The sequence below is a fragment of the Carassius gibelio genome, chromosome A6 (assembly GCF_023724105.1).
Source record: "Carassius gibelio isolate Cgi1373 ecotype wild population from Czech Republic chromosome A6, carGib1.2-hapl.c, whole genome shotgun sequence".
Taxonomy (NCBI): Eukaryota; Metazoa; Chordata; class Actinopteri; order Cypriniformes; family Cyprinidae; genus Carassius; species Carassius gibelio.
The window spans coordinates 25,742,168-25,754,072 of record NC_068376.1 but is presented as its reverse complement, the minus strand read 5'-3'; the positions used below and the strand labels follow the sequence as shown (position 1 = coordinate 25,754,072).

At 36.9% G+C, this 11,905-nt stretch overlaps 1 protein-coding gene and 1 long non-coding RNA gene across 2 annotated transcripts in view; one reads left to right on the top strand and one right to left on the bottom strand.

Annotated features, from left to right (window-relative positions):
* LOC128015874 (uncharacterized) overlaps positions 1-11,905 on the bottom strand; it is a 327,822-nt gene that overhangs the window by 73,415 nt on the left and 242,502 nt on the right. The window lies entirely within an intron of this gene.
* Positions 910-11,841, top strand: LOC128015868 (probable RNA-binding protein 19). Its single transcript, XM_052600084.1, has 24 exons — positions 910-1,078; positions 1,544-1,726; positions 1,859-1,987; positions 2,123-2,155; positions 2,240-2,498; positions 2,582-2,859; positions 2,951-3,010; positions 3,912-3,990; positions 4,079-4,150; positions 4,455-4,661; positions 4,755-4,885; positions 4,963-5,087; positions 5,158-5,254; positions 5,338-5,448; positions 5,870-6,070; positions 6,206-6,278; positions 7,095-7,255; positions 7,347-7,407; positions 7,541-7,620; positions 7,716-7,771; positions 9,444-9,563; positions 9,760-9,862; positions 10,005-10,125; positions 11,305-11,841. The coding sequence occupies exons 1-24, from the start codon at positions 1,043-1,045 to the stop codon at positions 11,385-11,387; spliced, it is 2,859 nt and encodes a 952-aa protein (XP_052456044.1). The 5' UTR covers positions 910-1,042; the 3' UTR covers positions 11,388-11,841.

Below are 11,905 nucleotides of genomic sequence, written 5' to 3'. Positions count from 1 at the left end.
TTCAGTCCTTCAGTGATGAATGTTTGTGAAGACTAATGACACATAATAATCATGAATTAACTACTTTTGTAAACTAAGAGAAGAAAATGCTTATGAATGAATGCAGTCTGTTGCCTAATACGGAAGCAGACAGGAATTAAGCTCTTAATTGAGCATAGTGGTAGTTGAACTGTGAACAAGTTAAGCTTGTCTGTTCTGGTCTGGCCAGGCTCATTTCTCTTCACTTAGTTCTTATTAAGAGGACTGTTGGTGAAATTTCTAGGAATTGAGATGCTTACAAGGATATCATATTTCTAGTTCACTTAGGGGGAGGGGGGGGGGGGGGGGGGGGAAACATGCCAATATGATCAGCACACTATACAGGAGGGAATAGGTTTAAAATAAATACAAACATGAAAGTAATTACGGGTGTTTCTCATTTACATTAAACATCTCATATGCTTTTATTTATACTACTACTACTACTACTAAAAAATAAATAAATAAATAAATAAATAAATTAGGACTCCTTTTTAGCACTTATTACAGACATAAATAATGACTTTGAAAATATTAACATATTATTTAGCTGTAATTACACCCAATATAATAGTCAACATAATTGCATTTTTAACATTTTTTTTTTTTTTTTACATTTTATATACTTTTTTTTGTCGATTTTGAGTTAAAAATAATACACAATATGTTAGATAAGATACAGACGGACCAAATTGAGACAGGCATAATTATTAAATTTGTGCATGTTTTAAAGATGATGGCTAATTTATATATTTAAAAGGTTTACTATATAAAAATATAGTGTGTTGAGTTCAAAAACATAGTTATGAGTATTTTTTTACGCCAAGTTTTATTTGACTTCCTTCGATCATTCCACTTACGTCCAGAAGAGGGCAAGAGGGAGCCACTTTCAAGTCCCTTCGGTGACGCCATTGACGTCAAAGGGTAAAGATGGCGACTTACTGAAGAGCGCCATGCTTTATTGTTGATAAAACAGTATATTGTTGTTTTACCTTGAAATCTCACAGCGGAATTGAAAAAAAAAATGTCGAGGTTAATAGTCAAGAATCTCCCAAACGGGGTGAGTATTTATAATGATATTAGAATATGATGTAAGTCCGCTTTCAAAGATGCACGTCAACAAAGATTTGATCAACTTTTAAGCACGTTTATTCCATAAAAAGGTAACTACAGCTGTGTTTTTGGTTTAAGCGGTGTCGTGGATTTGCTGTGTTTTTTGGAAAATGATAACCTGGTACTGCCACACTTTTCTGAGCACCGTTTGAATGCAATGTTGAATTTATTAAAGAATCATCACATTATTATTTGATGGCAGCATTGCAACATGGTACCACCACCACTGTACTTTCCTATATGGATAATTAATGTAACTAAAATAGTTTATTTGGATTATTATTAGGGATGTTACGTCAGACAATGACTAAAATGCATTGTGATCTTGAACTGCATGTGATCTCATTTAGATGAAATATGTTATACTGTATTTATAATGTTGAAAGTCATTTAATTTACTCTGTTTCCTCAGATGAAGGAAGACCGTTTCCGTAAAATGTTTGCGGATTTTGGGACGCTTACAGATTGTACGTTGAAATTCACCAAAGATGGTAAATTTCGCAAATTTGGATTCGTAGGCTTCAAGACAGAAGAGGATGCAGAGAAAGCTCTAAAACATTTCAACAAGAGCTTTGTGGACACATCTAGAGTTACTGTAAGTGACAGGATAAACATACATATATATGGAGAGAGAGAGAGAGAGAGAGAGAGAGAGAGAGAGTATAGTAAACCATTTTTAAACAATTTTGTTCTAATTCTTATATTATCCATTATTTGTCTGAATAAGGTGGAATTCTGCACAGATTTTGGAGACCCAAACAAAGCCCGACCTTGGAGCAAACACACACGCCCTCCATCATCAAACAAAGTTACAGAAGAACAGAAATCAAGTGAACAAGGAGAAAAAGATGAAAAGGTTGTGCAGCTCTCCTGTCACTTTTCCTGTGTCTGCACTGATCCACTCCCTTTTGTTTACAAACTGTTTTATTGGAATGCCTGATTGAGTTTTCATAAGTCAAACTGAATTTATGCTTTCAATCCATTTCCACAGAAGAAGAAGAAGCCTTTGAATGTTCTTGGAGATGTAAGTATGCTGCTCTTTGCATGACATAAATCATACTCTGATAAATATGCAGAGATTGAATGAACTGTAACTTGTAATCCTCAGCTTGAAAAAGACCAGAGCTTCCAGGAGTTCCTCGCTGTGCACCAGAAACGCACACAGGTGCCCACTTGGGCCAATGACTCCATGGAAGCGACTTCTGTCGGAGTTGATAAGAAGAAGAAGAAGGAGAAGGAGGAGGAGGAGAAGAAGAAGAAGCAGAAAGCAGCTGTCAGTGATGATTACCTAAACTTTGACTCTGACGAATCAGATGAATTAAGTGATGCTGAGGATGATGAAGATGCTGATGAAGAGGACAAACGAGGTAAGAACTTTGTGCTTTCTTTTAAGACAGTGCTGATTATATAAGTGTGACTTCTCATTCCCTCCAAATGTGTTTTCTACCAGATATTGATAAGAAAGCATTGAAGAAAGATCTGTCTGACATGGATTATCTTCGCTCCAAAATTGTGGAGAAGTCAGACTTGGTGGATGAGAAAGAGGCTGATGAGGATGAGGACGAAGAAAAAGAAGGTGACAGTGCTAATGCTGCCGATAAGAGTGAGGAGGAGGAAGAGGAGGAGGAAGAAGAGGAAGTGTCCCCAGCCCAAAACCCAGACAGCGCTTATGAGAGTGGTGATAAGACAAGCAGCCAGAAAAGCACCAAACCAGCAGCTCAGAACACGGTCAGTGTGATAAAACACAAGGTCTTTTAGGGAATAGTTAGTGACTATTAGAGGCTCATGTCTTTCTGCTCTTCATACACTTTTTTTATAGATTGAGCCGAGCACAGAGTTCACAGTCAAGCTACGAGGTGCTCCATTCAACGTCACAGAGGTGAGATATATCGGTTACTGATCAATATTGAACATTTCACTGTTTTACATCAGCTTTTGTTAATATTATAGTGAAATGCACAAGAAGCTATTTCAGACAAACACAGAAACTTTCAGTATTACACCCAAATAACCATTCTAATCCATTCATTCTAACTGATTTTTACGGTCTGACCTGAGTCTATTTTACAGTGTTCATGTTTACATTTACATATAAAATTACAGCGCAATTATATAAATAACTAAAGTTACATGTTATGTTATTTATTTGGAGTTTATAATTACACACAGTTGTTGTTATTAGTATAGTAATTAATTATAGTAATGTGTCATGTGTGAAACATGAACGCTGTAGCATAAACTTTTACCATTTTTTTATATAGGAAAGATATTATATTCCTGATAAAATGCACTACTATTCAAAAGTTTGTGATTTGGTATGATTTTTGACATGCTTTTCGTCACTTGTGTTCACGGTGTCTGCATTTATTTGCTTAAAAATACAGGATAAAAACAGTAATTTTGGGAAATATTTTATTTTAAATGAGCTGTTTGATATTTGAATTTATTTCAAAATTCCTCTGACGGAAAAGCTGACCTTTCAGCAGCCATTAGAAAGAAAATAGAACATAGCATTTGTTGATATAAAAATATTTTGTAATATTATAAATCTTTAATGTCACTTTAATGCATCCTTGCTTATTGAAGTTATTGGTAACTTATATATATATATATATATTAAAATATGAATGAATTTAAAATTGGAACATGTATCCATCATTCATATGGACATAACTACTTGCAATATTGGTACATAAATCAACAGCTAGCTTATAATTTATGCATATGAGTTTTATCAGATCTTTTCAAACAGTGACAACTGATTTATCACTTCATTGCAGCAACAAGTGAAAGAATTTATGACGCCTTTGAAACCTGTTGCCATTCGATTTGGTAAAAACAGTGATGGGCGCAAATCGGGTAAGAGCATCTGTTGTTCACAGTCTGTAGCTGATTTAAAGATGTTGCTCTGGTGTCGTTTGATTGATGGCGAATTTCCTTTGATAAGGTTATGTGTATGTGGACGTGCGCTCAGACGCAGAGGTCGAGAGGGCCCTGCGCTTTAACAAAGACTACATGGGTAAGCAATTATTCAGTCTCTTTGACAAGAACACAACTTTGACGGAAAGGTCCTGTGTGTGTTGATTTGTGAGCGTAATGCTGTGTTCACACCAAACATGTGAATGAGGCGAATTCGCGTCTGCCGCGCTAAACGCCTCATTCGCGCCGCTAGACCTCCAGACGCGTGTAAATGCGTATTTACATTGACTTAACATTGAAATCATTCGCGCCAGATGCTCTATTCGCGTTTGGTGTGAACGCAGCATAACCAGTTTGAAAACAAGTGCTCTCGATGCATGTGCATTATCTGTGTAAACCCACAGGGGGGCGCTATATTGAAGTGTTCAGAGTCAACAGCTTTAAAAATGAGGGAAGGTCTGCAAAGAGAAGCGAGAAGGAAAGAAATTTTGTGCACGAGCTGAGGGATGATGAGGAAGAGGAAGACGTGGCTGAATCGGGAAGACTTTTTGTCAGGAACCTGCCGTACACGTGCACCGAAGAGGAACTGAAAGAAGTCTTCATCAAATATGGTGAGTCACATGACATACCTAAACAATGTGAGAAATAGCACAATTTCTCAAAAGATGTTTAAAAACCACTTTTTTTGTGTGTGTCTCTGTCAGGTCCTCTTTCTGAGGTGCTTTTTCCCATAGACAGTCTGACTAAGAAGCCCAAGGGCTTTGCCTTTGTGACATACATGATTCCAGAGAATGCAGTCTCAGCTTTGGCTCAACTGGATGGCCATGTTTTCCAGGTTCTGATCCAGTCCTTTACCCTCTAATGTGTCTGTGTGGTTTTATTTGCTTTCTTAAAACTGTTTGGATCCTTTAGGGGCGGGTTCTGCACGTCATGGCTTCAAGGCTGAAGAAGGAAAAGCCAGATCAAGGGCCCAACGCTCCAGGCAGCTCCTCGTATAAGAGGCAGAAAGATGCCAAAGACAAAGCCGCCAGTGGCAGGTCAGCATTTGATGAAACCAAATTTAACTTGGAAATTTCCAGTGGTATTCACAATTTTGTTCTTGCGCAGCTCTCATAACTGGAACGCTTTGTTTTTGGGCACGAGTGCAGTAGCCGATGCCATTGCTGAGAAATACAACACGACCAAGAGCCAAGTGTTAGATCACGTAAGTATTTGGGACCTGCAAATGGTCTCTCTTGTTCTGGAGAGGATCAGCGCAGGTGACACTGGTTTTGTGTATGTTTTCAGGAGTCTGATGGCAGTCTGGCAGTGAGGATGGCCCTCGGAGAGACACAGATTGTACAAGAGACCAGACAGTTTCTCCTGGACAATGGAGTGTCTCTGGACTCATTCAGTCAGGTATAGTATGTGTGCTTTACTCACATAGTTCTAGTCAAAGGTTTTTTTTTTTTTTTTTGAGAAACTAATGCAATTATTCAGCAAATATTTCAGTTTCAAATAAATGCTCTGCTGGTGTTAAGCTGCAAAACAGTTTTCTAACCAATCGGTAATGCTAAAACAATTTATTGGGCCAAAATCAGGATATCAGAATGATTTCTGAAGGATAATGTCACACTGAAGACTGGAGTAATGATGCTGAAAATTCAGCTTTGCATCACAGGAGTAAATTACATTTTCTAATATATTAATATAGAAAATAGTTATTTTAAATTGTAAAAAATTAGCTCAGTTTGCACAGAAGAATGTACGCCGACTGTGTGCAAATCTGTGGCATCTGTTTGTATCTGCATGAACCGTGCTTATGTTTCCATCTGTTTAGGCAGCAGGCCAGCGCAGTAACTCTGTGATCCTGGTGAAGAACATGCCCTCGGGAGTGCAGGTCGCAGAGCTGGAGGCTCTGTTCTCACCCCATGGGTCTCTAGGAAGAGTTCTGCTGCCCCCATCTGGCCTCACTGCTATAGTGGAGTTCCTGGAGCCCACCGAAGCCAAGCGGGCCTTCATGAAACTTGCATACACCAAGGTCAGTGGGGACTTGTTTGTGACGGGCATGCGAGCTACTGTGAAAATGTACTGAAATATAAAAAGGAATTTCTGCCTTTGGTTGGTTTAATAAAACTTGTGACTTGGTATGATGTTATACGGTCGGTCTCTTCAGTTCCAGCATGTTCCGTTGTATCTGGAGTGGGCTCCTGTAGCGGTCTTTACAACTCCCACAGCACCTAAACCAGGTAATACTTTAACCCTGCCATATCAGCCTGCTGGAGCTCAAACCAGCAGTGAACGATGTATGTATGCCTAAAGACTCAGAAGTTCATAACCGAGACATCTATTAAAATGACATCATGAGAACTCATAATGATCCCTGCATGGAGTCTGTAGAGAATTCCAATCATTCAAATTCGGAATTCCATAGAAAACACAAAGTATTATTATTATTTTATAAATGCATTTATTAGTTTTAAAAGTTCATGTGTGGGTATATTTTAAGAATTTTTTTTATTCTGTCATTTATTAATTGTTTAATTTAAACATAAGTTAATGCATTAGATATAAACTAATAATAAATAACTATTCATTTTTAATCTCGGTTAAGGTTAATTAACATTTATTTACTGTTTATGTTATATATGTATGTTATATGTTAAGTATATGATAATTAAATTGTATCAGTCAAGTTGTATAATTTTTCTTTAGTTAATTACAAACTATTTTATATATAAATTCAGAACTTTGTGGCCAGTTAGATGAAAATTAAATACTATTATTATTAGTAGTAGTATTATGTATAATTATAATAAAAAAAAAAAAAAACATATATATATATATATATATATATATATATATATATATATATATATATTTAAGACTCTTTTGCTCACCAATACTTGGAAGAAGTATTAATTTCGAAGAAAACAAAACGCACACACACAGTTCAATCTGTAATATTGTGAAATAATATAGCAGTTAATAAATTAAAATTGCCTTTATTGTCACTTGATACATTACTGTCATTTTCTCATCCATGTCCATCCTTCTCCTCCCAGAGGTAAAAAAAGAAGATACATCTGCTGAGAACAATGACTCGGCCAAAAAAGAAGAGGAGGAGGAAGAGGAGGAGGAGGAAGAGGAAGAGCAAATATTGCCCGGATCAACTCTCTTCATTAAAAACCTCAACTTCATCACATCCGAGGAAGCATTACGGGAGGTGAGCGCAGAGGCCACGGCGACAAGTGTTGTGTGATCAGATATGTTAATAACCATCTCACCATATGGCTCTCATTGTGTTCTTTTATCAGACGTTTTCTAAATGCGGTGTGGTGAAAAGCTGCACAATATCAAAGAAGAGAGATAAAGCTGGTTTGTTTTTAGTCATGCATATTTACCATATCAATTTCATCTGTGTATTTGTTAGCGCTCTCATTTCTCACATCTTGTTTCCTCGCTGTGTGAATCTCTCCGTGATCTCATTGTCTCTGTGTCACTGTCTCAGGTAAACTGTTATCAATGGGTTATGGCTTTGTGCAGTACAAAACTCCAGAGGCAGCACAGAAAGCCATAAGACAGCTGCAGGTAAATGACCATCTGCTGCCGTTTGCTGTATTTCTGTATGCACAAATATTCATGTGATGAAATAGATTCAGGCAACTTGTTCATTTTTCTTGCAGCACTGTAAATTAGATGACCACCAGCTTGAGGTGAAAATATCAGAAAGAGAAGTCAAGTAAGTGGAGGCGACTTTTGTGTCTTAAAGGTCCTGTGTAAGACAGGATTTCACAAACCCCAAGCTCTTCTAGGGGTCAGCAAGTCATTTTTAAGGGAGCTGGTTATAAATTGACTTGATTCAGTGAAGTTTTTGAACGATTCAGAATCAGCTCCTAAGAGTCATTTACTCATGAATAAGACTACACTAGTCAAGCATATGAAGATTTTTCAGTAGGAAGACATGTTTTCTGGCTTTTATTTTTGCAGTACATTGTCATTTTGTCTTGTTAAATATAATTTGGACTTCAGGTTGACATGTTTAAGCAGCAGATGCAGGTGTAACCGATGCAATGCAGAAAAGTTTCATCTCTCTTTGGTTTTGGGCTAACTTTCCTATATTATAGTAATTTTCTGAAAATGATTTTGTTTCAGCATTATAATGAGATAAGGTATCTGAACTTACACCTAAAACACATGAACCAAACTCTGCACATAATTTCTTACCTATGTTACATAAATGTATAAAAGTGACGTGACATTCAGCCAAGTATGGTGACCCATACTCAGAATTCGCGCTCTTCATTTAACCCATAAAAAAAGTGCACGCACACACACACAGAGCAGTGAACACACACACACTGTGAACACACACCCGGAGCAGTGGGCAGTCATTTATGCTGCGGCACCCGGGGAGCAGTTGGGGGTTCGGTGCCTTGCTCAAGGTCACCGAAGTCGTGTTATTGCCGGCCCTAGATTCGAACCCACAACCCTGTACTCTCTAACCACTAGGCCACGACTTCCTTAAAAGGAATTTTTTTTCTTTAAACACTGAACTTTTTCAAAGAATAGGTTTAGCATTGCTGAAATTTGATTTATTTGTTTACAGGATGCATGCAAAAGTAATGTATAATGAGGGCCTAATTTGCACATTAATGTGTTTTGTTTAAACTCCTATGACAAAAGATGTGATAATGAAAGTGATGAGAAACTTTCATACGAGTAAAAATTATAAATATATATATATATATATATATATATATATATATATATATATATATATATATATATATATATATATATATATATATATATATATATATATATATATATTTTTTTTTTTTTTTTAAAGGGGGGGGTGAAATGCTATTTCATGCATACTGAGTTTTTTACACTCTTAAAGAGTTGGATTCCCATGGAGTATGGCTCTGTGTGACATTAGATGGAGCGGAATTTCCTTATATGGGTCCTAAGGGCACTTCTGCCGGAAGAGCGTGCGCTCCCGTATAGCACAGCACTGAGAGCACAACAGACATTCACTGATCAGAGCGAGAGTGTCGCGAAAAGTCACAAAAGGAGTGTGTTTTTGGTTGCCAGGGCAAGACAAACCTGCACAGATTACCAAAAGAGAAACAGCATTAACGGACCAGGGGATGGAGTTTATTTTTACAGAGCATCAATGGAGTTGTGCAAGTGTTTTTGTTTGTTCCCTGCATTTCGAAGATGCTTGTTTTACAAACAAGGCCCATTTTACATACAAATTTCACCCCCCTTTAATATACCATACACACCAGTTTTATTTTTAGATTACTTTGTCATTGCTTTAAATGCCTTTTTCGATGTGGTTTCTTAGTCTGTTTGAATAATAGGCACACACATAAGTAACAGCTGTTTTCCTCCTGTCGTTTTTGCAGGTCTGGTTTGCCAAAATCCAAGAGGGGAAAGCAAACTGCCAGGAAGCAGACGACCTCTAAGATCCTGGTGCGAAACATCCCCTTCCAGGCCACAGTCAAAGAACTGCGAGAACTCTTCTGGTGAGCCTTGCTTCACATTTAAAGGCCATTTGTGTCATCTTCATTGTGTTTCATAGAACATTTCCACCTTAATAATGGAAATATTTCTCAATAGCAAAAATGACTGTGCTAATATCTCGGTTTTGGATGTGGTACCAAAGATGAGTTTTGAAGTGCAGGTGTAGTATGTGAAGCTGGATTCATGTCTTTTTATCAGCACGTTTGGAGAGCTGAAGACAGTCCGTCTGCCAAAGAAAGGGATCAGTGGAGCCCACCGTGGTTTTGGCTTCATTGACTTCCTTACTAAACAAGATGCCAAGGTGGGTGCATCTGTCTCTGTATCTTTCTCTGTCTTTTTTCCCAGTCAGGTAGTCACTTGTGAAACACCTAATCAACATTGATCTTGTCCGCTATGTGCAGTAAATCTAACATGGGCTTTGATTTCATGCTGGTTTCTTACAGAAAGCGTTCACTGCGCTGTGTCACAGCACCCATCTTTACGGCAGGAGGCTGGTGTTGGAGTGGGCGGATGCAGAAGAGACTGTGGACGACCTGAGACGGAAAACCGCACAACATTTTCATGGTAAAACCTCTGCTTTATACACACGGTCACAGTTTTTTTGCGTAGACAGTTGCAAGCAGTTTAAATGAGTAGCTTCTTAAAATTTGCCACACTTACCTAATTGGAAGTACAGTAGCCTCAGTAGCCTACAGAAGTAGGTCTTTTTGAAAATAGAAAAAACTGAAAAAAGTAATATTGTGAAATATAATGGCAACTTAAAATGTCTGTATTCTCTTTTAATATAGTTTAAAATATATATATTTTTAATTGAGTATTCAGTGTCACATGATCCTTAGGAAATAATTTAAATATGCTATTTTGGTGCTTAAGTTTTCTCAATAACAAACTATTTTTGGTAGCATTGTAACATGTTACAGTGGGGTTTTTCTGCCACTTTAATGAATCAGCTTGTTGGATGGGTGATTTCAATGAACCAGCTGCTTCATAAAACAGATTTACTAGATATTCAATGCTTTTCAATAGTCATCTTTCAGTAGGTTTCCCAGAATTCCTTTTTTTCTTGAGTTTAATCCCTTTTCTCAACCTATCTTAATAAATTAGGTTTATTAAAAGAAAAAAAAAATGGAAAAGTGCTAAACAAATACTGGAAATAATTGTTCTGTGTGTGAATAAATGTTTTATCTAACCGTTATTTTCTGTTATTATATTTATAATATTTATATAATTACTTATCTGTAAATATTAACAAATATTATTTGTGGCTTTTTTTCTTTAACTTTATTTTATAATTTAGTGACTGTTTGATTTAATTCTGTTGCTTCCAGAATTTGTTTTTTTTTAATGAATAATCAAATAAATAGTTGATTAATTATCATAGTAATTTAGTATAGCCTTTTATTTATTTTTATTTGTCAGTTAAACCAATAGCTGATTCTATTTATATTCTATTCATAGTTTTAGTGCCAGACTGAATTTTTTTTTTACATTTCTTTTTATTTAATTTATAATTTGAAATATTTTGTCCATTAAATAGTCTAAAATGTGAAAATGTTCACTTTTTCAATACTTTTTTTTTCCAAATTGCAGTTTGACTGTTGATTAACGGCTTGGAAACTGCATCTTTTCAAAGCACTAGTTACTCCTAGTTTGAAGTTGTTTCCACAACACAGGTTGCAATTCTAGTCATTTGCCCTCTGTAATTTAATGAAAACAAATCTGTCCCCTTATCATCTCTCTCAGATGCTCCTAAGAAGCGGAGGAAGGCAGAGGTGTTGGAGGGAATCTTGGAGCAGATGGAGGTCGGGGAGGAAGACGGGGAGTGAATAGCAGCCGTCAGTCACCTCCAGCATCTATAAGAGAGTAAATCATCCAGTGGAACTCCATTTATCTCTATCATGACTCCGTCTTAAACAGCTGCTTCACCGTCTCTTCAGGAATTCTTCCTTTTGGCCCCAGATGCTCCCAATTAGCTTTTTATTATATGCTCATACATCATCTCTGTTATTGCTGTCAGTGTATTAAACACAGCGTCTCCCCGCAGACCAACTCTGGCTGAAGGTGAACTCGATGAAAAAGATGCCCAAAGGCCACGTTAGCTTTAGCCGTTTTAATCGTCACCAAGGGCCGAGACGTTTCATACTCTGCTGTGACACGGCTGATAATAAATAGTAACTGACCAAAATATCAGTAGCGGAAAATTCCTTCAACATCATTTTGTGACAGAAAATGTGTCTATTGTAGTCTGTTCCTGACTAAGAATAAATAATGTAAAATCTTTTTTTTGCATGTATGACAGTCTTTTCCAGTGTGGGTCTCCTCAATCTGAACACCAGTCAGCGTT

Coding starts and splice junctions, on each gene's coding strand:
- LOC128015868 (XM_052600084.1), top strand. CDS start 1,043: ATGTCGAGGTTAATAGTCAAGAATCTCCCAAACGGG. Junction 4,151..4,454: donor CTTTAACAAAGACTACATGG/GTAAGCAATTAT, acceptor GTAAACCCACAG/GGGGGCGCTATATTGAAGTG. Junction 7,256..7,346: donor CCGAGGAAGCATTACGGGAG/GTGAGCGCAGAG, acceptor TTCTTTTATCAG/ACGTTTTCTAAATGCGGTGT.